We start from the raw sequence: 25,283 nt of genomic DNA, 5'->3' as shown, positions 1-25,283 counted from the left end.
CCTGAAAAAAGCCAGCTTCTACATCTCAGGAGGATCTTGTAGCAGGATAGTGGTTGCAATATGGAAGATGAAGACTGACTTGAGAATAAGTCTATCAAGTCAAGGGAATAATCTGAGTGGCGTTAGGACAACAACCTGCTCCTTAACACCTCTAAAACCAAGGAGTTGACGATTGACTGCAGGAGAACAAAGAAGGAAGTCCACCATATGTATGGAGAAGTGGAAGGCGTGGAGAACTTCAAGTTTCTTGAAGTCAATATGTCAAAACATCTTACAAGGACCTCCAACACATCACACCGGGTTAAAAAGGCCCAGCAAAGACTACTTCCTCGAGAAAGAAAAACAAGCCAGGCTCCCACAGAAACTTTGTGAAGAAACAAGGAGATGAGTGGTAACTTGCTCACTCTGCCCTTTACCTCCTCACGAAAATATTTAAGTTTCCCCTCAGAAGATTAATGACTACTTGGGGAATTAAACGTTTTAAAATGTCCAACTTTTATATTAAATAAATCATGATTTATATCCCTTTATTCCCTGACTTGAAGGAGCATTACTTTCTGCTGCTTGGTAAATATTTAAGTCCACTTTTAAAGTGCTACATGCTGCATTTTAAGACAATGATTCATGTACACAATAATTACACTTTGTGCCATTCATATTTTAAAACAGAATAATAACTAAATGATGACGGGTGTTTATTTGCAAAAATCTTGAATTTCAACCTTGGAGATTTGTTAAGCTGGTAAAAATATAAACACCTTAGCACATAGAAGTGCATATGGACATCAGACTAACCTGCAATAAAGGCTGCATTTGGAAGGATTACAAGGTTTTCTAATGAACATTTCTCAAAACAGTGCACGTTTAGTCTTCTCCCTTTTACTGACACGGCCAATGTATGCTAATTCTATGGAGTACGAGAGGTTTTTTATAGACTTTTCTAGTCCAGATGAGCTTTTATTGGACTGTTAAGGGAAGATTTATGCATGATAAGAGCCAAGCATTGCAATACAAACATTGGATTGACACGCTGTTATTTAAGAAATGTAAACACGTTTTATTATATTGCTACCAAGATAACACCTCAGATATCAAGCTCTCCAAGGCACTCAAAATAGACAAGATCAATCTTTGATATGCAGTATTGAATGTCTCCTCACTCATGGTCCCGTTGAACTTTTCCTTTTCGTCGTCACGTTGAACTTTTCCTTTTCGTCATCACGTTGAACTTTTCCTCGTCGCTCATCGTGCCGTTGAACTTATCCTTGTCGCTCATCGTGCCTTTGAACTTATCCTTGTCGCTCATCGTGCCGTAGTACTTATCCTTGTCGCTCATGGTGCCGTTGAACTTATCCTTGTCGCTCATGGTGCCGTTGAACTTATTCTTGTCGCTCATCGTGCCGTAGTACTTATCCTTGTCGCTCATCGTGCCGTTGAACTTATCCTTGTCGCTCATCGTGCCGTTGAACTTATCCTTGTCGCTCATCGTGCCGTAGTACTTATCCTTGTCGCTCATCGTGCCGTTGAACTTATCCTTGTCGCTCATCGTGCCGTAGTACTTATCCTTGTCGCTCATCGTGCCGTTGAACTTATCCTTGTCGCTCATCGTGCCGTAGTACTTATCCTTGTCGCTCATCGTGCCGTAGTACTTATCCTTGTCGCTCATCGTGGCGTTGAACTTATCCTTGTCGCTCATCGTACCGTTGTACTTATCCTTGTCGCTCATCGTGCCGTTGAACTTATCCTTGTCGCTCATCGTGCCGTTGAACTTATCCTTGTCGCTCATCGTGCCGTAGTACTTATCCTTGTCGCTCATCGTGCCGTAGTACTTATCCTTGTCGCTCATCGTGCCGTTGAACTTATCCTTGTCGCTCATCGTGCCGTTGAACTTATCCTTGTCGCTCATCGTGCCGTAGTACTTATCCTTGTCGCTCATCGTGCCGTTGGACTTATCCTTGTCGCTCATCGTGCCGTAGTACTTATCCTTGTCGCTCGTCGTGCCGTAGTACTTATCCTTGTCGCTCATCGTGCCGTTGGACTTATCCTTGTCGCTCATCGTGCCGTTGAACTTATCCTTGTCGCTCATCGTTCCGTTGAACTTTTCCTCGTCGCTCATCGTTCCGTCCCACAACTGCTCGTCTACTTCATGGAGTACTGAAAAAACATTTGATGGACGTCAAAACAATAAATTATGTTCTCTAGGCTTAAATCACAGCATGAATTATTCTGTAATAGTTCCTCAAGGGCTTGGTTACTTAATACATCCTGTTTTAGTAAAAAATTAGCAACGTTGGCAGCAAATTCAGCAACCAAACATTGATGCATGAACTTATAAAAGACATGCAAGTGGTTTGTTTTAGCTCATATACACACATTATTAACTTGCCATTGCTGCATTTCAAATTAAATCATACATTTCCCAGATTTCAGATCTTTTACACCACTTTTATGCGACACATACTGTTGTCTTTTTAGCCTTTAGAGCGCACCTTTACCAGCGTCTTGCTCCAACATGGACTCCATCGACTGGAAAAGTGCAAAGGCTTTCTTTAAGGAGATCTCATTGGGAGACAGATCTGTAGGACACATTATAATTAAAGGTTAGTGTCAGACAGAGAAAAGAAACACTGCATACAATCAAATGTTTTCAACTCTCAGTCTCCTCTGCAGCTTATATTCACCAACTGGAAAACCAGAGACTGTGGACAGGAAACATGCTGTTAAATCAAACATTATTCCTTCATCTTCAACACAATTATCAAACAGGTAAATACCTCTGGCCAGACAAACAGTCAGCACACAGAAGAGCATCCAAACAGCTGCCATCTCTGCAGTTTTCCAAGAGAGTGTTGCCTGAGCACCAGCCAGCTTTAAAGGAGGGAAACCTCTAGCAGCTGCTGCTGATCAGCACTGATTGTCTCTCTGCACAGAGGAAAACACCATTTATCTGAGATTAAACTCTGAGAATGAGGAGTTTTTTCACGGAGCTTGTTGTGCATTTATGATTCGTAGAGACCATCATTTTAAATTCACATGTAAAAGAATATTGCATTTGAGAGGGTATATCAACTACAACAAATAACAAGCCCTCCCCCGACACACAAAGATCTTTATTAACATTTTATATTGTTACCTAAAAACAATTAGAAATTATATAAATTATCCCAAATATCCCTCCTCTTCAGACAAATAAAAATTCAATTAAAACCTTTTACAACCCCCTTCCCAAAACACATATTTTGTAGAAGAAGAAAAAGAGGGTTATTCTGCTTTACAGCACTTTCAATGTTTTTCCTTTGCCCTATAAGTTATTTTTGCTCATTTTATTTTAATATTTTGAAAGGAATAAGCAAATGGGCATGTTGTGTTTTACAGCAAAGTGTTGTATAAACAACCTCTTAAATGTTGGAATCGACCAATCAGAATCAAGTATTACAGGAGGGAGTTGTTCATTTAATTTTTATTTTTTTATTGAATTTTTTGTTTTCTGAAGAGGAAGGATGTTTTCAAAACATGTTTAATCGAGTTTTTACCTTGCGTCAGATTGGATATGTGTGTCTAGATATATATACTGTATATATATATATATATATATATATATTTATATATATATATATACAGTGGGGCAAAAAAGTATTTAGTCAGCCACCAATTGTGCAAGTTCTGCCACTTAAAAAGACGAGAGAGGCCTGTAATTTTCATCCTAGGTACATTTCAACTATGAGAGACAGAATGGGGGGAAAGAATCCAGGAAATCACATTGTAGGATTTTTTATGAATTAATTGGTAAATTCCTCAGTAAGATAAGTATTTGTTCACCAACAAACAAACACGATTTCTGGCTCTCACAGACCTGTAACTTCTTCTTTAAGAGCCTCCTCTGTCCTCCACTTGTTAACTGTATTAATGGTACCTGTTTGAACTCGTTATCAGTATAAAAGACACCTGTCCACAACCTCAAACAGTCACACTCCAAACTCCACTATGGCCAAGACCAAAGAGCTGTCAAAGGACACCAGAAACAAAATTGTAGACCTGCACCAGGCTGGGAAGACTGAATATGCAATAGGTTAGCACTCTGGAACCTTTCTTTGAGTACCCTGAAAAAAGCCAGCTTCTACATCTCAGGAGGATCTTGTAGCAGGATAGTGGTTGCAATATGGAAGATGAAGACTGACTTGAGAATAAGTCTATCAAGTCAAGGGAATAATCTGAGTGGCGTTAGGACAACAACCTGCTCCTTAACACCTCTAAAACCAAGGAGTTGACGATTGACTGCAGGAGAACAAAGAAGGAAGTCCACCATATGTATGGAGAAGTGGAAGGCGTGGAGAACTTCAAGTTTCTTGAAGTCAATATGTCAAAACATCTTACAAGGACCTCCAACACATCACACCGGGTTAAAAAGGCCCAGCAAAGACTACTTCCTCGAGAAAGAAAAACAAGCCAGGCTCCCACAGAAACTTTGTGAAGAAACAAGGAGATGAGTGGTAACTTGCTCACTCTGCCCTTTACCTCCTCACGAAAATATTTAAGTTTCCCCTCAGAAGATTAATGACTACTTGGGGAATTAAACGTTTTAAAATGTCCAACTTTTATATTAAATAAATCATGATTTATATCCCTTTATTCCCTGACTTGAAGGAGCATTACTTTCTGCTGCTTGGTAAATATTTAAGTCCACTTTTAAAGTGCTACATGCTGCATTTTAAGACAATGATTCATGTACACAATAATTACACTTTGTGCCATTCATATTTTAAAACAGAATAATAACTAAATGATGACGGGTGTTTATTTGCAAAAATCTTGAATTTCAACCTTGGAGATTTGTTAAGCTGGTAAAAATATAAACACCTTAGCACATAGAAGTGCATATGGACATCAGACTAACCTGCAATAAAGGCTGCATTTGGAAGGATTACAAGGTTTTCTAATGAACATTTCTCAAAACAGTGCACGTTTAGTCTTCTCCCTTTTACTGACACGGCCAATGTATGCTAATTCTATGGAGTACGAGAGGTTTTTTTATAGACTTTTCTAGTCCAGATGAGCTTTTATTGGACTGTTAAGGGAAGATTTATGCATGATAAGAGCCAAGCATTGCAATACAAACATTGGATTGACACGCTGTTATTTAAGAAATGTAAACACGTTTTATTATATTGCTACCAAGATAACACCTCAGATATCAAGCTCTCCAAGGCACTCAAAATAGACAAGATCAATCTTTGATATGCAGTATTGAATGTCTCCTCACTCATGGTCCCGTTGAACTTTTCCTTTTCGTCGTCACGTTGAACTTTTCCTTTTCGTCATCACGTTGAACTTTTCCTCGTCGCTCATCTTGCCGTTGAACTTATCCTTGTCGCTCATCGTGCCTTTGAACTTATCCTTGTCGCTCATCGTGCTGTTGAACTTATCCTTGTCGCTCATCGTGCCGTAGTACTTATCCTTGTCGCTCATCGTGCCGTTGAACTTATTCTTGTCGCTCATCGTGCCGTTGAACTTATCCTTGTCGCTCATCGTGCCGTAGTACTTATCCTTGTCGCTCATGGTGCCGTTGAACTTATTCTTGTCGCTCATCGTGCCGTTGAACTTATCCTTGTCGCTCATCGTGCCGTTGAACTTATTCTTGTCGCTCATCGTACCGTTGAACTTATCCTTGTCGCTCATCTTGCCGTTGAACTTATTCTTGTCGCTCATCGTACCGTTGAACTTATCCTTGTCGCTCATCGTGCCGTAGTACTTATCCTTGTCGCTCATCTTGCCGTAGTACTTATCCTTGTCGCTCATCGTGCCGTAGTACTTATCCTTGTCGCTCATCGTGCCGTAGTACTTATCCTTGTCGCTCATCGTGCCGTTGAACTTATCCTTGTCGCTCATCGTGCCGTAGTACTTATCCTTGTCGCTCATCGTGCCGTAGTACTTATCCTTGTCGCTCATCGTGCCGTAGTACTTATCCTTGTCGCTCATCGTGCCGTTGAACTTATCCTTGTCGCTCATCGTGCCGTAGTACTTATCCTTGTCGCTCATCGTGCCGTTGAACTTATCCTTGTCGCTCATCGTGCCGTAGTACTTATCCTTGTCGCTCATCGTGCCGTAGTACTTATCCTTGTCGCTCATCGTGCCGTTGAACTTATCCTTGTCGCTCATCGTGGCGTTGAACTTATCCTTGTCGCTCATCGTACCGTTGTACTTATCCTTGTCGCTCATCGTGCCGTTGAACTTATCCTTGTCGCTCATCGTGCCGTAGTACTTATCCTTGTCGCTCATCGTGCCGTTGTACTTATCCTTGTCGCTCATCGTGCCGTTGTACTTATCCTTGTCGCTCATCGTGCCGTTGGACTTATCCTTGTCGCTCATCGTGCCGTAGTACTTATCCTTGTCGCTCATCGTGCCGTTGAACTTATCCTTGTCGCTCATCGTGCCGTTGGACTTATCCTTGTCGCTCATCGTGCCGTTGAACTTATCCTTGTCGCTCATCGTGCCGTAGTACTTATCCTTGTCGCTCATCGTGCCGTAGTACTTATCCTTGTCGCTCATCGTTCCGTTGAACTTTTCCTCGTCGCTCATCGTTCCGTCCCACAACTGCTCGTCTACTTCATTGAGTACTGAAAAAACATTTGATGGACGTCAAAACAATAAATTATGTTCTCTAGGCTTAAATCACAGCATGAATTATTCTGTAATAGTTCCTCAAGGGCTTGGTTACTTAATACATCCTGTTTTAGTAAAAAATTAGCAACGTTGGCAGCAAATTCAGCAACCAAACATTGATGCATGAACTTATAAAAGACATGCAAGTGGTTTGTTTTAGCTCATATACACACATTATTAACTTGCCATTGCTGCGTTTCAAATTAAATCATACATTTCCCAGATTTCAGATCTTTTACACCACTTTTATGCGACACATACTGTTGTCTTTTTAGCCTTTAGAGCGCACCTTTACCAGCGTCTTGCTCCAACATGGACTCCATCGACTGGAAAAGTGCAAAGGCTTTCTTTAAGGAGATCTCATTGGGAGACAGATCTGTAGGACACATTATAATTAAAGGTTAGTGTCAGACAGAGAAAAGAAACACTGCATACAATCAAATGTTTTCAACTCTCAGTCTCCTCTGCAGCTTATATTCACCAACTGGAAAACCAGAGACTGTGGACAGGAAACATGCTGTTAAATCAAACATTATTCCTTCATCTTCAACACAATTATCAAACAGGTAAATACCTCTGGCCAGACAAACAGTCAGCACACAGAAGAGCATCCAAACAGCTGCCATCTCTGCAGTTTTCCAAGAGAGTGTTGCCTGAGCACCAGCCAGCTTTAAAGGAGGGAAACCTCCAGCAGCTGCTGCTGATCAGCACTGATTGTCTCTCTGCACAGAGGAAAACACCATTTATCTGAGATTAAACTCTGAGAATGAGGAGTTTTTTCACGGAGCTTGTTGTGCATTTATGATTCGTAGAGACCATCATTTTAAATTCACATGTAAAAGAATATTGCATTTGAGAGGGTATATCAACTACAACAAATAACAAGCCCTCCCCCGACACACAACGATCTTTATTAACATTTTATATTGTTACCTAAAAACAATTAGAAATTATATAAATTATCCCAAATATCCCTCCTCTTCAGACAAATAAAAATTCAATTAAAACCTTTTACAACCCCCTTCCCAAAACACATATTTTGTAGAAGAAGAAAAAGAGGGTTATTCTGCTTTACAGCACTTTCAATGTTTTTCCTTTGCCCTATAAGTTATTTTTGCCCATTTTATTTTAATATTTTGAAAGGAATAAGCAAATGGGCATGTTGTGTTTTACAGCAAAGTGTTGTATAAACAACCTCTTAAATGTTGGAATCGACCAATCAGAATCAAGTATTACAGGAGGGAGTTGTTCATTTAATTTTTATTTTTTTATTGAATTTTTTGTTTTCTGAAGAGGAAGGATGTTTTCAAAACATGTTTAATCGAGTTTTTACCTTGCGTCAGATTGGATATGTGTGTCTAGATATATATACTGTATATATATATATATATATATACATATATATATATATACAGTGGGGCAAAAAAGTATTTAGTCAGCCACCAATTGTGCAAGTTCTGCCACTTAAAAAGACGAGAGAGGCCTGTAATTTTCATCCTAGGTACATTTCAACTATGAGAGACAGAATGGGGGGAAAGAATCCAGGAAATCACATTGTAGGATTTTTTATGAATTAATTGGTAAATTCCTCAGTAAGATAAGTATTTGTTCACCAACAAACAAACACGATTTCTGGCTCTCACAGACCTGTAACTTCTTCTTTAAGAGCCTCCTCTGTCCTCCACTTGTTAACTGTATTAATGGTACCTGTTTGAACTCGTTATCAGTATAAAAGACACCTGTCCACAACCTCAAACAGTCACACTCCAAACTCCACTATGGCCAAGACCAAAGAGCTGTCAAAGGACACCAGAAACAAAATTGTAGACCTGCACCAGGCTGGGAAGACTGAATATGCAATAGGTTAGCACTCTGGAACCTTTCTTTGAGTACCCTGAAAAAAGCCAGCTTCTACATCTCAGGAGGATCTTGTAGCAGGATAGTGGTTGCAATATGGAAGATGAAGACTGACTTGAGAATAAGTCTATCAAGTCAAGGGAATAATCTGAGTGGCGTTAGGACAACAACCTGCTCCTTAACACCTCTAAAACCAAGGAGTTGACGATTGACTGCAGGAGAACAAAGAAGGAAGTCCACCATATGTATGGAGAAGTGGAAGGCGTGGAGAACTTCAAGTTTCTTGAAGTCAATATGTCAAAACATCTTACAAGGACCTCCAACACATCACACCGGGTTAAAAAGGCCCAGCAAAGACTCTACTTCCTCGAGAAAGAAAAACAAGCCAGGCTCCCACAGAAACTTTGTGAAGAAACAAGGAGATGAGTGGTAACTTGCTCACTCTGCCCTTTACCTCCTCACGAAAATATTTAAGTTTCCCCTCAGAAGATTAATGACTACTTGGGGAATTAAACGTTTTAAAATGTCCAACTTTTATATTAAATAAATCATGATTTATATCCCTTTATTCCCTGACTTGAAGGAGCATTACTTTCTGCTGCTTGGTAAATATTTAAGTCCACTTTTAAAGTGCTACATGCTGCATTTTAAGACAATGATTCATGTACACAATAATTACACTTTGTGCCATTCATATTTTAAAACAGAATAATAACTAAATGATGACAGGTGTTTATTTGCAAAAATCTTGAATTTCAACCTTGGAGATTTGTTAAGCTGGTAAAAATATAAACACCTTAGCACATAGAAGTGCATATGGACATCAGACTAACCTGCAATAAAGGCTGCATTTGGAAGGATTACAAGGTTTTCTAATGAACATTTCTCAAAACAGTGCACGTTTAGTCTTCTCCCTTTTACTGACACGGCCAATGTATGCTAATCCTATGGAGTATGAGAGTTTTTTTATAGACTTTTCTAGTCCAGAGGAGCTTTTATTGGACTGTTAAGGGAAGATTTATGCATGATAAGAGCCAAGCATTGCAATACAAACATTGGATTGACACGCTGTTATTTAAGAAATGTAAACACGTTTTATTATATTGCTACCAAGATAACACCTCAGATATCAAGCTCTCCAAGGCACTCAAAATAGACGAGATCAATCTTTTATATGCAGTATTGAATGTCTCCTCACTCATCGTCCCGTTGAACTTTTCCTTTTCGTCGTCACGTTGAACTTTTCCTTTTCGTCGTCACGTTGAACTTTTCCTCGTCGCTCATCGTGCCGTAGTACTTATCCTTGTCGCTCATCGTGCCGTAGTACTTATCCTTGTCGCTCATCGTGGCGTTGAACTTATCCTTGTCGCTCATCGTGCCGTAGTACTTATCCTTGTCGCTCATCGTACCGTTGTACTTATCCTTGTCGCTCATCGTGCCGTTGAACTTATCCTTGTCGCTCATCGTGCCGTAGTACTTATCCTTGTCGCTCATCGTGCCGTAGTACTTATCCTTGTCGCTCATCGTGCCGTTGAACTTATCCTTGTCGCTCATCGTGGCGTTGAACTTATACTTGTCGCTCATCGTACCGTTGTACTTATCCTTGTCGCTCATCGTGCCGTTGAACTTATCCTTGTCGCTCATCGTGCCGTTGAACTTATCCTTGTCGCTCATCGTGCCGTAGTACTTATCCTTGTCGCTCATCGTGCCGTAGTACTTATCCTTGTCGCTCATCGTGCCGTTGAACTTATCCTTGTCGCTCATCGTGCCGTTGAACTTATCCTTGTCGCTCATCGTGCCGTTGAACTTATCCTTGTCGCTCATCGTGCCGTAGTACTTATCCTTGTCGCTCATCGTGCCGTTGGACTTATCCTTGTCGCTCATCGTGCCGTAGTACTTATCCTTGTCGCTCATCGTGCCGTTGAACTTATCCTTGTCGCTCATCGTGCCGTTGAACTTATCCTTGTCGCTCATCGTGCCGTAGTACTTATCCTTGTCGCTCATCGTTCCGTTGAACTTTTCCTCGTCGCTCTTCGTTCCGTCCCACAACTGCTCGTCTACTTCATGGAGTACTGAAAAAACATTTGATGGACGTCAAAACAATAAATTATGTTCTCTAGACTTAAATCACAGCATGAATTATTCTGTAATAGTTCCTCAAGGGCTTGGTTACTTAATACATCCTGTTTTAGTAAAAAATTAGCAACGTTGGCAGCAAATTCAGCAACCAAACATTGATGCATGAACTTATAAAAGACATGCAAGTGGTTTGTTTTAGCTCATATACACACACAATTAACTTGCCATTGCTGCGTTTCAAATTAAATCATACATTTCCCAGATTTCAGATCTTTTACACCACTTTTATGCGACACATACTGTTGTCTTTTTAGCCTTTAGAGCGCACCTTTACCAGCGTCTTGCTCCAATATGGACTCCATCGACTGGAAAAGTGCAAAGGCTTTCTTTAAGGAGATCTCATTGGGAGACAGATCTGTAGGACACATTATAATTAAAGGTTAGTGTCAGACAGAGAAAAGAAACACTGCATACAATCAAATGTTTTCAACTCTCAGTCTCCTCTGCAGCTTATATTCACCAACTGGAAAACCAGAGACTGTGGACAGGAAACATGCTGTTAAATCAAACATTATTCCTTCATCTTCCACACAATTATCAAACAGGTAAATACCTCTGGCCAGACAAACAGTCAGCACACAGAAGAGCATCCAAACAGCTGCCATCTCTGCAGTTTTCCAAGAGAGTGTTGCCTGAGCACCAGCCAGCTTTAAAGGAGGGAAACCTCCAGCAGCTGCTGCTGATCAGCACTGATTGTCTCTCTGCACAGAGGAAAACACCATTTATCTGAGATTAAACTCTGAGAATGAGGAGTTTTTTCATGGAGCTTGTTGTGCATTTATGATTCATAGAGACCATCATTTTAAATTCACATGTAAAAGAATATTGCATTTGAGAGGGTATATCAACTACAACAAATAACAAGCCCTCCCCCGACACACAACGATCTTTATTAACATTTTATATTGTTACCTAAAAACAATTAGAAATTATATAAATTATCCCAAATATCCCTCCTCTTCAGAAAACTAAAAATTCAATTAAAACCTTTTACAACCCCCTTCCCAAAACACATATTTTGTAGAAGAAGAAAAACAGGGTTATTCTGCTTTACAGCACTTTCAATGTTTTTCCTTTGCCCTATAAGTTATTTTTGCCCATTTTATTTTAATATTTTGCAAGGAATAAGCAAATGGGCATGTTGTGTTTTACAGCAGTGTGTTGTATACACAACCTCTTAAATGTTGGAATCGACCAATCAGAATCAAGTATTACAGGAGGGAGTTGTTCATTTAATTTTAATTTTTGTATTGAATTTTTTGTTTTCTGAAGAGGAAGGATGTTTTTAAAACATGTTTAATCGAGTTTTTACCTCGCGTCAGATTGTATATGTGTGTCTAGATATATATACTGTATATATATATATACAGTGGGGCAAAAAAGTATTTAGTCAGCCACCAATTGTGCAAGTTCTGCCACTTAAAAAGACGAGAGAGGCCTGTAATTTTCATCCTAGGTACATTTCAACTATGAGAGACAGAATGGGGGGAAAGAATCCAGGAAATCACATTGTAGGATTTTTTATGAATTAATTGGTAAATTCCTCAGTAAGATAAGGTTTTTTTTCACCAACAAACAAACACGATTTCTGGCTCTCACAGACCTGTAACTTCTTCTTTAAGAGCCTCCTCTGTCCTCCACTTGTTAACTGTATTAATGGTACCTGTTTGAACTCGTTATCAGTATAAAAGACACCTGTCCACAACCTCAAACAGTCACACTCCAAACTCCACTATGGCCAAGACCAAAGAGCTGTCAAAGGACACCAGAAACAAAATTGTAGACCTGCACCAGGCTGGGAAGACTGAATATGCAATAGGTTAGCACTCTGGAACCTTTCTTTGAGTACCCTGAAAAAAGCCAGCTTCTACATCTCAGGAGGATCTTGTAGCAGGATAGTGGTTGCAATATGGAAGATGAAGACTGACTTGAGAATAAGTCTATCAAGTCAAGGGAATAATCTGAGTGGCGTTAGGACAACAACCTGCTCCTTAACACCTCTAAAACCAAGGAGTTGACGATTGACTGCAGGAGAACAAAGAAGGAAGTCCACCATATGTATGGAGAAGTGGAAGGCGTGGAGAACTTCAAGTTTCTTGAAGTCAATATGTCAAAACATCTTACAAGGACCTCCAACACATCACACCGGGTTAAAAAGGCCCAGCAAAGACTCTACTTCCTCGAGAAAGTAAAACAAGCCAGGCTCCCACAGAAACTTTGTGAAGAAACAAGGAGATGAGTGGTAACTTGCTCACTCTGCCCTTTACCTCCTCACGAAAATATTTAAGTTTCCCCTCAGAAGATTAATGACTACTTGGGGAATTAAATGTTTTAAAATGTCCAACTTTTATATTAAATAAATCATGATTTATATCCCTTTATTCCCTGACTTGAAGGAGCATTACTTTCTGCTGCTTGGTAAATATTTAAGTCCACTTTTAAATTGCTACATGCTGCATTTTAAGACAATTATTCATGTGCACAATAATTACACTGTGCCATTCATATTTTAAAACAGAATAATAACTAAATGATGACGGGTGTTTATTTGCAAAAATCTTGAATTTCAACCTTGGAGATTTGTTAAGCTGGTAAAAATATAAACACCTTAGCACATAGAAGTGCATATGGACATCAGACTAACCTGCAATAAAGGCTGCATTTGGAAGGATTACAAGGTTTTCTGATGAACATTTCTCAAAACAGTGCACGTTTAGTCTTCTCCCTTTTACTGACACGGCCGGGCAATGTATGCTAATCCTATGGAGTATGAGAGTTTTTTTTATAGACTTTTCTAGTCCAGATGAGCTTTTATTGGACTGTTAAGGGAAGATTTATGCACAATAAGAGCCAAGCATTGCAATACAAACATTGGATTGACACGCTGTTATTTAAGAAATGTAAACACGTTTTATTATATTGCTACCAAGATAACACCTCAGATATCAAGCTCTCCAAGGCACTCAAAATAGACAAGATCAATCTTTTATATGCAGTATTGAATGTCTCCTCACTCATCGTCACGTTGAACTTTTCCTCGTCGCTCATTGTGCCGTTGAACTTTTCCTCGTCGCTCATTGTGCCGTAGTACTTATCCTTGTCGCTCATCGTGCCGTTGAACTTATCCTTGTCGCTCATCGTGCCGTTGGACTTTTCCTTGTCGCTCATCGTGTCGTAGTACTTATCCTTGTCGCTCATCGTGCCGTTGAACTTATCCTTGTCGCTCATCGTGCCGTTGGACTTATCCTTGTCGCTCATCGTGCCGTTGGACTTATCCTTGTCGCTCATCGTGCCGTAGTACTTATCCTTGTCGCTCATCGTACCGTAGTACTTATCCTTGTCGCTCATCGTGCCGTAGTACTTATCCTTGTCGCTCATCGTGCCGTAGTACTTATCCTTGTCGCTCATCGTGCCATTGAACTTATCCTTGTCGCTCATCGTGCCGTTGGACTTATCCTTGTCGCTCATCGTGCCGTAGTACTTATCCTTGTCGCTCATCGTGCCGTAGTACTTATCCTTGTCGCTCATCGTGCCGTAGTACTTATCCTTGTCGCTCATCGTGTCGTTGAACTTATCCTTGTCGCTCATCGGGCCGTAGTACTTATCCTTGTCGCTCATCGTGCCGTTGAACTTATCCTTGTCGCTCATCGTGCCGTTGAACTTATCCTTGTCGCTCATCGTGCCGTAGTACTTATCCTTGTCGCTCATCGTGCCGTAGTACTTATCCTTGTCGCTCATCGTGTCGTTGAACTTATCCTTGTCGCTCATCGGGCCGTAGTACTTATCCTTGTCGCTCATCGGGCCGTAGTACTTATCCTTGTCGCTCATCGTGCCGTTGGACTTATCCTTGTCGCTCATCGTGCCGTAGTACTTATCCTTGTCGCTCATCGTGCCGTTGAACTTATCCTTGTCGCTCATCGTGCCGTTGGACTTATCCTTGTCGCTCATCGTGCCGTTGAACTTATCCTTGTCGCTCATCGTGCCGTAGTACTTATCCTTGTCGCTCATCGTGCCGTAGTACTTATCCTTGTCGCTCATCGTTCCGTTGAACTTTTCCTCGTCGCTCATCGTTCCGTCCCACAACTGCTCGTCTACTTCATTGAGTACTGAAAAAACATTTGATGGACGTCAAAACAATAAATTATGTTCTCTAGGCTTAAATCACAGCATGAATTATTCTGTAATAGTTCCTCAAGGGCTTGGTTACTTAATACATCCTGTTTTAGTAAAAAATTAGCAACGTTGGCAGCAAATTCAGCAACCAAACATTGATGCATGAACTTATAAAAGACATGCAAGTGGTTTGTTTTAGCTCATATACACACATTATTAACTTGCCATTGCTGCGTTTCAAATTAAATCATACATTTCCCAGATTTCAGATCTTTTACACCACTTTTATGCGACACATACTGTTGTCTTTTTAGCCTTTAGAGCGCACCTTTACCAGCGTCTTGCTCCAACATGGACTCCATCGACTGGAAAAGTGCAAAGGCTTTCTTTAAGGAGATCTCATTGGGAGACAGATCTGTAGGACACATTATAATTAAAGGTTAGTGTCAGACAGAGAAAAGAAACACTGCATACAATCAAATGTTTTCAACTCTCAGTCTCCTCTGCAGCTTATATTCACCAACTGGAAAACCAGAGACTGTGGACAGGAAACATGCTGTTAAATCAAACATTATTCCTTCATCTTCAACACAATTATCAAACAGGTAAATACCTCTGGCCAGACAAACAGTCAGCACACAGAAGAGCATCCAAACAGCTGCCATCTCTGCAGTTTTCCAAGAGAGTGTTGCCTGAGCACCAGCCAGCTTTAAAGGAGGGAAACCTCCAGCAGCTGCTGCTGATCAGCACTGATTGTCTCTCTGCACAGAGGAAAACACCATTTATCTGAGATTAAACTCTGAGAATGAGGAGTTTTTTCACGGAGCTTGTTGTGCATTTATGATTCGTAGAGACCATCATTTTAAATTCACATGTAAAAGAATATTGCATTTGAGAGGGTATATCAACTACAACAAATAACAAGCCCTCCCCCGACACACAACGATCTTTATTAACATTTTATATTGTTACCTAAAAACAATTAGAAATTATATAAATTATCCCAAATATCCCTCCTCTTCAGACAAATAAAAATTCAATTAAAACCTTTTACAACCCCCTTCCCAAAACACATATTTTGTAGAAGAAGAAAAAGAGGGTTATTCTGCTTTACAGCACTTTCAATGTTTTTCCTTTGCCCTATAAGTTATTTTTGCCCATTTTATTTTAATATTTTGAAAGGAATAAGCAAATGGGCATGTTGTGTTTTACAGCAAAGTGTTGTATAAACAACCTCTTAAATGTTGGAATCGACCAATCAGAATCAAGTATTACAGGAGGGAGTTGTTCATTTAATTTTTATTTTTTTATTGAATTTTTTGTTTTCTGAAGAGGAAGGATGTTTTCAAAACATGTTTAATCGAGTTTTTACCTTGCGTCAGATTGGATATGTGTGTCTAGATATATATACTGTATATATATATATATATATATATACATATATATATATATACAGTGGGGCAAAAAAGTATTTAGTCAGCCACCAATTGTGCAAGTTCTGCCACTTAAAAAGACGAGAGAGGCCTGTAATTTTCATCCTAGGTACATTTCAACTATGAGAGACAGAATGGGGGGAAAGAATCCAGGAAATCACATTGTAGGATTTTTTATGAATTAATTGGTAAATTCCTCAGTAAGATAAGTATTTGTTCACCAACAAACAAACACGATTTCTGGCTCTCACAGACCTGTAACTTCTTCTTTAAGAGCCTCCTCTGTCCTCCACTTGTTAACTGTATTAATGGTACCTGTTTGAACTCGTTATCAGTATAAAAGACACCTGTCCACAACCTCAAACAGTCACACTCCAAACTCCACTATGGCCAAGACCAAAGAGCTGTCAAAGGACACCAGAAACAAAATTGTAGACCTGCACCAGGCTGGGAAGACTGAATATGCAATAGGTTAGCACTCTGGAACCTTTCTTTGAGTACCCTGAAAAAAGCCAGCTTCTACATCTCAGGAGGATCTTGTAGCAGGATAGTGGTTGCAATATGGAAGATGAAGACTGACTTGAGAATAAGTCTATCAAGTCAAGGGAATAATCTGAGTGGCGTTAGGACAACAACCTGCTCCTTAACACCTCTAAAACCAAGGAGTTGACGATTGACTGCAGGAGAACAAAGAAGGAAGTCCACCATATGTATGGAGAAGTGGAAGGCGTGGAGAACTTCAAGTTTCTTGAAGTCAATATGTCAAAACATCTTACAAGGACCTCCAACACATCACACCGGGTTAAAAAGGCCCAGCAAAGACTCTACTTCCTCGAGAAAGAAAAACAAGCCAGGCTCCCACAGAAACTTTGTGAAGAAACAAGGAGATGAGTGGTAACTTGCTCACTCTGCCCTTTACCTCCTCACGAAAATATTTAAGTTTCCCCTCAGAAGATTAATGACTACTTGGGGAATTAAACGTTTTAAAATGTCCAACTTTTATATTAAATAAATCATGATTTATATCCCTTTATTCCCTGACTTGAAGGAGCATTACTTTCTGCTGCTTGGTAAATATTTAAGTCCACTTTTAAAGTGCTACATGCTGCATTTTAAGACAATGATTCATGTACACAATAATTACACTTTGTGCCATTCATATTTTAAAACAGAATAATAACTAAATGATGACAGGTGTTTATTTGCAAAAATCTTGAATTTCAACCTTGGAGATTTGTTAAGCTGGTAAAAATATAAACACCTTAGCACATAGAAGTGCATATGGACATCAGACTAACCTGCAATAAAGGCTGCATTTGGAAGGATTACAAGGTTTTCTAATGAACATTTCTCAAAACAGTGCACGTTTAGTCTTCTCCCTTTTACTGACACGGCCAATGTATGCTAATCCTATGGAGTATGAGAGTTTTTTTATAGACTTTTCTAGTCCAGAGGAGCTTTTATTGGACTGTTAAGGGAAGATTTATGCATGATAAGAGCCAAGCATTGCAATACAAACATTGGATTGACACGCTGTTATTTAAGAAATGTAAACACGTTTTATTATATTGCTACCAAGATAACACCTCAGATATCAAGCTCTCCAAGGCACTCAAAATAGACGAGATCAATCTTTTATATGCAGTATTGAATGTCTCCTCACTCATCGTCCCGTTGAACTTTTCCTTTTCGTCGTCACGTTGAACTTTTCCTTTTCGTCGTCACGTTGAACTTTTCCTCGTCGCTCATCGTGCCGTAGTACTTATCCTTGTCGCTCATCGTGCCGTAGTACTTATCCTTGTCGCTCATCGTGGCGTTGAACTTATCCTTGTCGCTCATCGTGCCGTAGTACTTATCCTTGTCGCTCATCGTACCGTTGTACTTATCCTTGTCGCTCATCGTGCCGTTGAACTTATCCTTGTCGCTCATCGTGCCGTAGTACTTATCCTTGTCGCTCATCGTGCCGTAGTACTTATCCTTGTCGCTCATCGTGCCGTTGAACTTATCCTTGTCGCTCATCGTGGCGTTGAACTTATACTTGTCGCTCATCGTACCGTTGTACTTATCCTTGTCGCTCATCGTGCCGTTGAACTTATCCTTGTCGCTCATCGTGCCGTTGAACTTATCCTTGTCGCTCATCGTGCCGTAGTACTTATCCTTGTCGCTCATCGTGCCGTTGGACTTATCCTTGTCGCTCATCGTGCCGTAGTACTTATCCTTGTCGCTCATCGTGCCGTTGAACTTATCCTTGTCGCTCATCGTGCCGTTGAACTTATCCTTGTCGCTCATCGTGCCGTAGTACTTATCCTTGTCGCTCATCGTTCCGTTGAACTTTTCCTCGTCGCTCTTCGTTCCGTCCCACAACTGCTCGTCTACTTCATGGAGTACTGAAAAAACATTTGATGGACGTCAAAACAATAAATTATGTTCTCTAGACTTAAATCACAGCATGAATTATTCTGTAATAGTTCCTCAAGGGCTTGGTTACTTAATACATCCTGTTTTAGTAAAAAATTAGCAACGTTGGCAGCAAATTCAGCAACCAAACATTGATGCATGAACTTATAAAAGACATGCAAGTGGTTTGTTTTAGCTCATATACACACACAATTAACTTGCCATTGCTGCGTTTCAAATTAAATCATACATTTCCCAGATTTCAGATCTTTTACACCACTTTTATGCGACACATACTGTTGTCTTTTTAGCCTTTAGAGCGCACCTTTACCAGCGTCTTGCTCCAATATGGACTCCATCGACTGGAAAAGTGCAAAGGCTTTCTTTAAGGAGATCTCATTGGGAGACAGATCTGTAGGACACATTATAATTAAAGGTTAGTGTCAGACAGAGAAAAGAAACACTGCATACAATCAAATGTTTTCAACTCTCAGTCTCCTCTGCAGCTTATATTCACCAACTGGAAAACCAGAGACTGTGGACAGGAAACATGCTGTTAAATCAAACATTATTCCTTCATCTTCCACACAATTATCAAACAGGTAAATACCTCTGGCCAGACAAACAGTCAGCACACAGAAGAGCATCCAAACAGCTGCCATCTCTGCAGTTTTCCAAGAGAGTGTTGCCTGAGCACCAGCCAGCTTTAAAGGAGGGAAACCTCCAGCAGCTGCTGCTGATCAGCACTGATTGTCTCTCTGCACAGAGGAAAACACCATTTATCTGAGATTAAACTCTGAGAATGAGGAGTTTTTTCATGGAGCTTGTTGTGCATTTATGATTCATAGAGACCATCATTTTAAATTCACATGTAAAAGAATATTGCATTTGAGAGGGTATATCAACTACAACAAATAACAAGCCCTCCCCCGACACACAACGATCTTTATTAACATTTTATATTGTTACCTAAAAACAATTAGAAATTATATAAATTATCCCAAATATCCCTCCTCTTCAGAAAACTAAAAATTCAATTAAAACCTTTTACAACCCCCTTCCCAAAACACATATTTTGTAGAAGAAGAAAAACAGGGTTATTCTGCTTTACAGCACTTTCAATGTTTTTCCTTTGCCCTATAAGTTATTTTTGCCCATTTTATTTTAATATTTTGCAAGGAATAAGCAAATGGGCATGTTGTGTTTTACAGCAGTGTGTTGTATACACAACCTCTTAAATGTTGGAATCGACCAATCAGAATCAAGTATTACAGGAGGGAGTTGTTCATTTAATTTTAATTTTTGTATTGAATTTTTTGTTTTCTGAAGAGGAAGGATGTTTTTAAAACATGTTTAATCGAGTTTTTACCTCGCGTCAGATTGTATATGTGTGTCTAGATATATATACTGTATATATATATATACAGTGGGGCAAAAAAGTATTTAGTCAGCCACCAATTGTGCAAGTTCTGCCACTTAAAAAGACGAGAGAGGCCTGTAATTTTCATCCTAGGTACATTTCAACTATGAGAGACAGAATGGGGGGAAAGAATCCAGGAAATCACATTGTAGGATTTTTTATGAATTAATTGGTAAATTCCTCAGTAAGATAAGGTTTTTTTTCACCAACAAACAAACACGATTTCTGGCTCTCACAGACCTGTAACTTCTTCTTTAAGAGCCTCCTCTGTCCTCCACTTGTTAACTGTATTAATGGTACCTGTTTGAACTCGTTATCAGTATAAAAGACACCTGTCCACAACCTCAAACAGTCACACTCCAAACTCCACTATGGCCAAGACCAAAGAGCTGTCAAAGGACACCAGAAACAAAATTGTAGACCTGCACCAGGCTGGGAAGACTGAATATGCAATAGGTTAGCACTCTGGAACCTTTCTTTGAGTACCCTGAAAAAAGCCAGCTTCTACATCTCAGGAGGATCTTGTAGCAGGATAGTGGTTGCAATATGGAAGATGAAGACTGACTTGAGAATAAGTCTATCAAGTCAAGGGAATAATCTGAGTGGCGTTAGGACAACAACCTGCTCCTTAACACCTCTAAAACCAAGGAGTTGACGATTGACTGCAGGAGAACAAAGAAGGAAGTCCACCATATGTATGGAGAAGTGGAAGGCGTGGAGAACTTCAAGTTTCTTGAAGTCAATATGTCAAAACATCTTACAAGGACCTCCAACACATCACACCGGGTTAAAAAGGCCCAGCAAAGACTCTACTTCCTCGAGAAAGTAAAACAAGCCAGGCTCCCACAGAAACTTTGTGAAGAAACAAGGAGATGAGTGGTAACTTGCTCACTCTGCCCTTTACCTCCTCACGAAAATATTTAAGTTTCCCCTCAGAAGATTAATGACTACTTGGGGAATTAAATGTTTTAAAATGTCCAACTTTTATATTAAATAAATCATGATTTATATCCCTTTATTCCCTGACTTGAAGGAGCATTACTTTCTGCTGCTTGGTAAATATTTAAGTCCACTTTTAAATTGCTACATGCTGCATTTTAAGACAATTATTCATGTGCACAATAATTACACTGTGCCATTCATATTTTAAAACAGAATAATAACTAAATGATGACGGGTGTTTATTTGCAAAAATCTTGAATTTCAACCTTGGAGATTTGTTAAGCTGGTAAAAATATAAACACCTTAGCACATAGAAGTGCATATGGACATCAGACTAACCTGCAATAAAGGCTGCATTTGGAAGGATTACAAGGTTTTCTGATGAACATTTCTCAAAACAGTGCACGTTTAGTCTTCTCCCTTTTACTGACACGGCCGGGCAATGTATGCTAATCCTATGGAGTATGAGAGTTTTTTTTATAGACTTTTCTAGTCCAGATGAGCTTTTATTGGACTGTTAAGGGAAGATTTATGCACAATAAGAGCCAAGCATTGCAATACAAACATTGGATTGACACGCTGTTATTTAAGAAATGTAAACACGTTTTATTATATTGCTACCAAGATAACACCTCAGATATCAAGCTCTCCAAGGCACTCAAAATAGACAAGATCAATCTTTTATATGCAGTATTGAATGTCTCCTCACTCATCGTCACGTTGAACTTTTCCTCGTCGCTCATTGTGCCGTTGAACTTTTCCTCGTCGCTCATTGTGCCGTAGTACTTATCCTTGTCGCTCATCGTGCCGTTGAACTTATCCTTGTCGCTCATCGTGCCGTTGGACTTTTCCTTGTCGCTCATCGTGTCGTAGTACTTATCCTTGTCGCTCATCGTGCCGTTGAACTTATCCTTGTCGCTCATCGTGCCGTTGGACTTATCCTTGTCGCTCATCGTGCCGTTGGACTTATCCTTGTCGCTCATCGTGCCGTAGTACTTATCCTTGTCGCTCATCGTACCGTAGTACTTATCCTTGTCGCTCATCGTGCCGTAGTACTTATCCTTGTCGCTCATCGTGCCGTAGTACTTATCCTTGTCGCTCATCGTGCCATTGAACTTATCCTTGTCGCTCATCGTGCCGTTGGACTTATCCTTGTCGCTCATCGTGCCGTAGTACTTATCCTTGTCGCTCATCGTGCCGTAGTACTTATCCTTGTCGCTCATCGTGCCGTAGTACTTATCCTTGTCGCTCATCGTGTCGTTGAACTTATCCTTGTCGCTCATCGGGCCGTAGTACTTATCCTTGTCGCTCATCGTGCCGTTGAACTTATCCTTGTCGCTCATCGTGCCGTTGAACTTATCCTTGTCGCTCATCGTGCCGTAGTACTTATCCTTGTCGCTCATCGTGCCGTAGTACTTATCCTTGTCGCTCATCGTGTCGTTGAACTTATCCTTGTCGCTCATCGGGCCGTAGTACTTATCCTTGTCGCTCATCGGGCCGTAGTACTTATCCTTGTCGCTCATCGTGCCGTTGGACTTATCCTTGTCGCTCATCGTGCCGTAGTACTTATCCTTGTCGCTCATCGTGCCGTTGAACTTATCCTTGTCGCTCATCGTGCCGTTGGACTTATCCTTGTCGCTCATCGTGCCGTTGAACTTATCCTTGTCGCTCATCGTGCCGTAGTACTTATCCTTGTCGCTCATCGTGCCGTAGTACTTATCCTTGTCGCTCATCGTTCCGTTGAACTTTTCCTCGTCGCTCATCGTTCCGTCCCACAACTGCTCGTCTACTTCATTGAGTACTGAAAAAACATTTGATGGACGTCAAAACAATAAATTATGTTCTCTAGGCTTAAATCACAGCATGAATTATTCTGTAATAGTTCCTCAAGGGCTTGGTTACTTAATACATCCTGTTTTAGTAAAAAATTAGCAACGTTGGCAGCAAATTCAGCAACCAAACATTGATGCATGAACTTATAAAAGACATGCAAGTGGTTTGTTTTAGCTCATATACACACATTATTAACTTGCCATTGCTGCGTTTCAAATTAAATCATACATTTCCCAGATTTCAGATCTTTTACACCACTTTTATGCGACACATACTGTTGTCTTTTTAGCCTTTAGAGCGCACCTTTACCAGCGTCTTGCTCCAACATGGACTCCATCGACTGGAAAAGTGCAAAGGCTTTCTTTAAGGAGATCTCATTGGGAGACAGATCTGTAGGACACATTATAATTAAAGGTTAGTGTCAGACAGAGAAAAGAAACACTGCATACAATCAAATGTTTTCAACTCTCAGTCTCCTCTGCAGCTTATATTCACCAACTGGAAAACCAGAGACTGTGGACAGGAAACATGCTGTTAAATCAAACATTATTCCTTCATCTTCAACACAATTATCAAACAGGTAAATACCTCTGGCCAGACAAACAGTCAGCACACAGAAGAGCATCCAAACAGCTGCCATCTCTGCAGTTTTCCAAGAGAGTGTTGCCTGAGCACCAGCCAGCTTTAAAGGAGGGAAACCTCCAGCAGCTGCTGCTGATCAGCACTGATTGTCTCTCTGCACAGAGGAAAACACCATTTATCTGAGATTAAACTCTGAGAATGAGGAGTTTTTTCACGGAGCTTGTTGTGCATTTATGATTCGTAGAGACCATCATTTTAAATTCACATGTAAAAGAATATTGCATTTGAGAGGGTATATCAACTACAACAAATAACAAGCCCTCCCCCGACACACAACGATCTTTATTAACATTTTATATTGTTACCTAAAAACAATTAGAAATTATATAAATTATCCCAAATATCCCTCCTCTTCAGACAAATAAAAATTCAATTAAAACCTTTTACAACCCCCTTCCCAAAACACATATTTTGTAGAAGAAGAAAAAGAGGGTTATTCTGCTTTACAGCACTTTCAATGTTTTTCCTTTGCCCTATAAGTTATTTTTGCCCATTTTATTTTAATATTTTGAAAGGAATAAGCAAATGGGCATGTTGTGTTTTACAGCAAAGTGTTGTATAAACAACCTCTTAAATGTTGGAATCGACCAATCAGAATCAAGTATTACAGGAGGGAGTTGTTCATTTAATTTTTATTTTTTTATTGAATTTTTTGTTTTCTGAAGAGGAAGGATGTTTTCAAAACATGTTTAATCGAGTTTTTACCTTGCGTCAGATTGGATATGTGTGTCTAGATATATATACTGTATATATATATATATATATATATACATATATATATATATACAGTGGGGCAAAAAAGTATTTAGTCAGCCACCAATTGTGCAAGTTCTGCCACTTAAAAAGACGAGAGAGGCCTGTAATTTTCATCCTAGGTACATTTCAACTATGAGAGACAGAATGGGGGGAAAGAATCCAGGAAATCACATTGTAGGATTTTTTATGAATTAATTGGTAAATTCCTCAGTAAGATAAGTATTTGTTCACCAACAAACAAACACGATTTCTGGCTCTCACAGACCTGTAACTTCTTCTTTAAGAGCCTCCTCTGTCCTCCACTTGTTAACTGTATTAATGGTACCTGTTTGAACTCGTTATCAGTATAAAAGACACCTGTCCACAACCTCAAACAGTCACACTCCAAACTCCACTATGGCCAAGACCAAAGAGCTGTCAAAGGACACCAGAAACAAAATTGTAGACCTGCACCAGGCTGGGAAGACTGAATATGCAATAGGTTAGCACTCTGGAACCTTTCTTTGAGTACCCTGAAAAAAGCCAGCTTCTACATCTCAGGAGGATCTTGTAGCAGGATAGTGGTTGCAATATGGAAGATGAAGACTGACTTGAGAATAAGTCTATCAAGTCAAGGGAATAATCTGAGTGGCGTTAGGACAACAACCTGCTCCTTAACACCTCTAAAACCAAGGAGTTGACGATTGACTGCAGGAGAACAAAGAAGGAAGTCCACCATATGTATGGAGAAGTGGAAGGCGTGGAGAACTTCAAGTTTCTTGAAGTCAATATGTCAAAACATCTTACAAGGACCTCCAACACATCACACCGGGTTAAAAAGGCCCAGCAAAGACTCTACTTCCTCGAGAAAGAAAAACAAGCCAGGCTCCCACAGAAACTTTGTGAAGAAACAAGGAGATGAGTGGTAACTTGCTCACTCTGCCCTTTACCTCCTCACGAAAATATTTAAGTTTCCCCTCAGAAGATTAATGACTACTTGGGGAATTAAACGTTTTAAAATGTCCAACTTTTATATTAAATAAATCATGATTTATATCCCTTTATTCCCTGACTTGAAGGAGCATTACTTTCTGCTGCTTGGTAAATATTTA

The 25,283-nt window shown here is 39.9% G+C and overlaps 6 protein-coding genes across 9 annotated transcripts; all 6 read right to left on the bottom strand.

The window, feature by feature from the left end:
- Positions 1 to 1,033: 1,033 nt before the first annotated feature.
- Positions 1,034 to 2,538, bottom strand: LOC307026637 (uncharacterized protein). The gene is made up of 2 exons (XM_079662192.1): positions 2,490 to 2,538; positions 1,034 to 2,154 (listed from the first exon to the last, which is right to left on the bottom strand). The coding sequence occupies exons 1-2, from the start codon at positions 2,521 to 2,523 to the stop codon at positions 1,193 to 1,195; spliced, it is 996 nt and encodes a 331-aa protein (XP_079518318.1). The 5' UTR covers positions 2,524 to 2,538; the 3' UTR covers positions 1,034 to 1,192.
- A 2,595-nt stretch (positions 2,539 to 5,133) lies between these two features.
- LOC307026601 (uncharacterized protein) lies at positions 5,134 to 7,291 on the bottom strand. Of its 2 annotated transcripts, none has more exons than XM_079662131.1 (3): positions 7,235 to 7,291; positions 6,950 to 7,036; positions 5,134 to 6,614 (listed from the first exon to the last, which is right to left on the bottom strand). In XM_079662131.1, exons 1-3 carry the CDS (start codon positions 7,284 to 7,286, stop codon positions 5,293 to 5,295), a joined length of 1,461 nt encoding a protein of 486 aa, XP_079518257.1. In that variant the 5' UTR covers positions 7,287 to 7,291; the 3' UTR covers positions 5,134 to 5,292. The 2 variants fall into 2 exon arrangements, with proteins under 2 accessions (XP_079518257.1, XP_079518258.1); XM_079662132.1 differs by having other exon boundaries at positions 6,956 to 7,036.
- Positions 7,292 to 9,491: 2,200 nt separating this feature from the next.
- On the bottom strand, positions 9,492 to 11,273 carry LOC307026527 (uncharacterized protein). The gene is made up of 3 exons (XM_079662008.1): positions 11,210 to 11,273; positions 10,925 to 11,011; positions 9,492 to 10,589 (listed from the first exon to the last, which is right to left on the bottom strand). Exons 1-3 carry the CDS (start codon positions 11,259 to 11,261, stop codon positions 9,748 to 9,750), a joined length of 981 nt encoding a protein of 326 aa, XP_079518134.1. The 5' UTR covers positions 11,262 to 11,273; the 3' UTR covers positions 9,492 to 9,747.
- A 2,276-nt stretch (positions 11,274 to 13,549) lies between these two features.
- LOC307026374 (uncharacterized protein) lies at positions 13,550 to 15,180 on the bottom strand. Of its 2 annotated transcripts, none has more exons than XM_079661717.1 (2): positions 15,098 to 15,180; positions 13,550 to 14,762 (listed from the first exon to the last, which is right to left on the bottom strand). In XM_079661717.1, the coding sequence occupies exons 1-2, from the start codon at positions 15,129 to 15,131 to the stop codon at positions 13,579 to 13,581; spliced, it is 1,218 nt and encodes a 405-aa protein (XP_079517843.1). In that variant the 5' UTR covers positions 15,132 to 15,180; the 3' UTR covers positions 13,550 to 13,578. The 2 variants fall into 2 exon arrangements, with proteins under 2 accessions (XP_079517843.1, XP_079517844.1); XM_079661718.1 differs by having other exon boundaries at positions 15,104 to 15,180.
- A 2,461-nt stretch (positions 15,181 to 17,641) lies between these two features.
- On the bottom strand, positions 17,642 to 19,273 carry LOC307026545 (uncharacterized protein). Its single transcript, XM_079662029.1, has 3 exons — positions 19,210 to 19,273; positions 18,925 to 19,011; positions 17,642 to 18,589 (listed from the first exon to the last, which is right to left on the bottom strand). The coding sequence occupies exons 1-3, from the start codon at positions 19,259 to 19,261 to the stop codon at positions 17,898 to 17,900; spliced, it is 831 nt and encodes a 276-aa protein (XP_079518155.1). The 5' UTR covers positions 19,262 to 19,273; the 3' UTR covers positions 17,642 to 17,897.
- Positions 19,274 to 21,549: 2,276 nt separating this feature from the next.
- Positions 21,550 to 23,180, bottom strand: LOC307025935 (uncharacterized protein). Of its 2 annotated transcripts, none has more exons than XM_079660941.1 (2): positions 23,098 to 23,180; positions 21,550 to 22,762 (listed from the first exon to the last, which is right to left on the bottom strand). In XM_079660941.1, exons 1-2 carry the CDS (start codon positions 23,129 to 23,131, stop codon positions 21,579 to 21,581), a joined length of 1,218 nt encoding a protein of 405 aa, XP_079517067.1. In that variant the 5' UTR covers positions 23,132 to 23,180; the 3' UTR covers positions 21,550 to 21,578. The 2 variants fall into 2 exon arrangements, with proteins under 2 accessions (XP_079517067.1, XP_079517068.1); XM_079660942.1 differs by having other exon boundaries at positions 23,104 to 23,180.
- Positions 23,181 to 25,283: the final 2,103 nt, after the last annotated feature.

This window comes from Notothenia rossii (genome assembly GCF_949606895.1).
Source record: "Notothenia rossii genome assembly, chromosome: 12".
Taxonomy (NCBI): domain Eukaryota; kingdom Metazoa; phylum Chordata; class Actinopteri; order Perciformes; family Nototheniidae; genus Notothenia; species Notothenia rossii.
The sequence above is the reverse complement of the archived record's forward strand: the minus strand, read 5'-3'. Positions and strand labels throughout refer to the sequence as shown.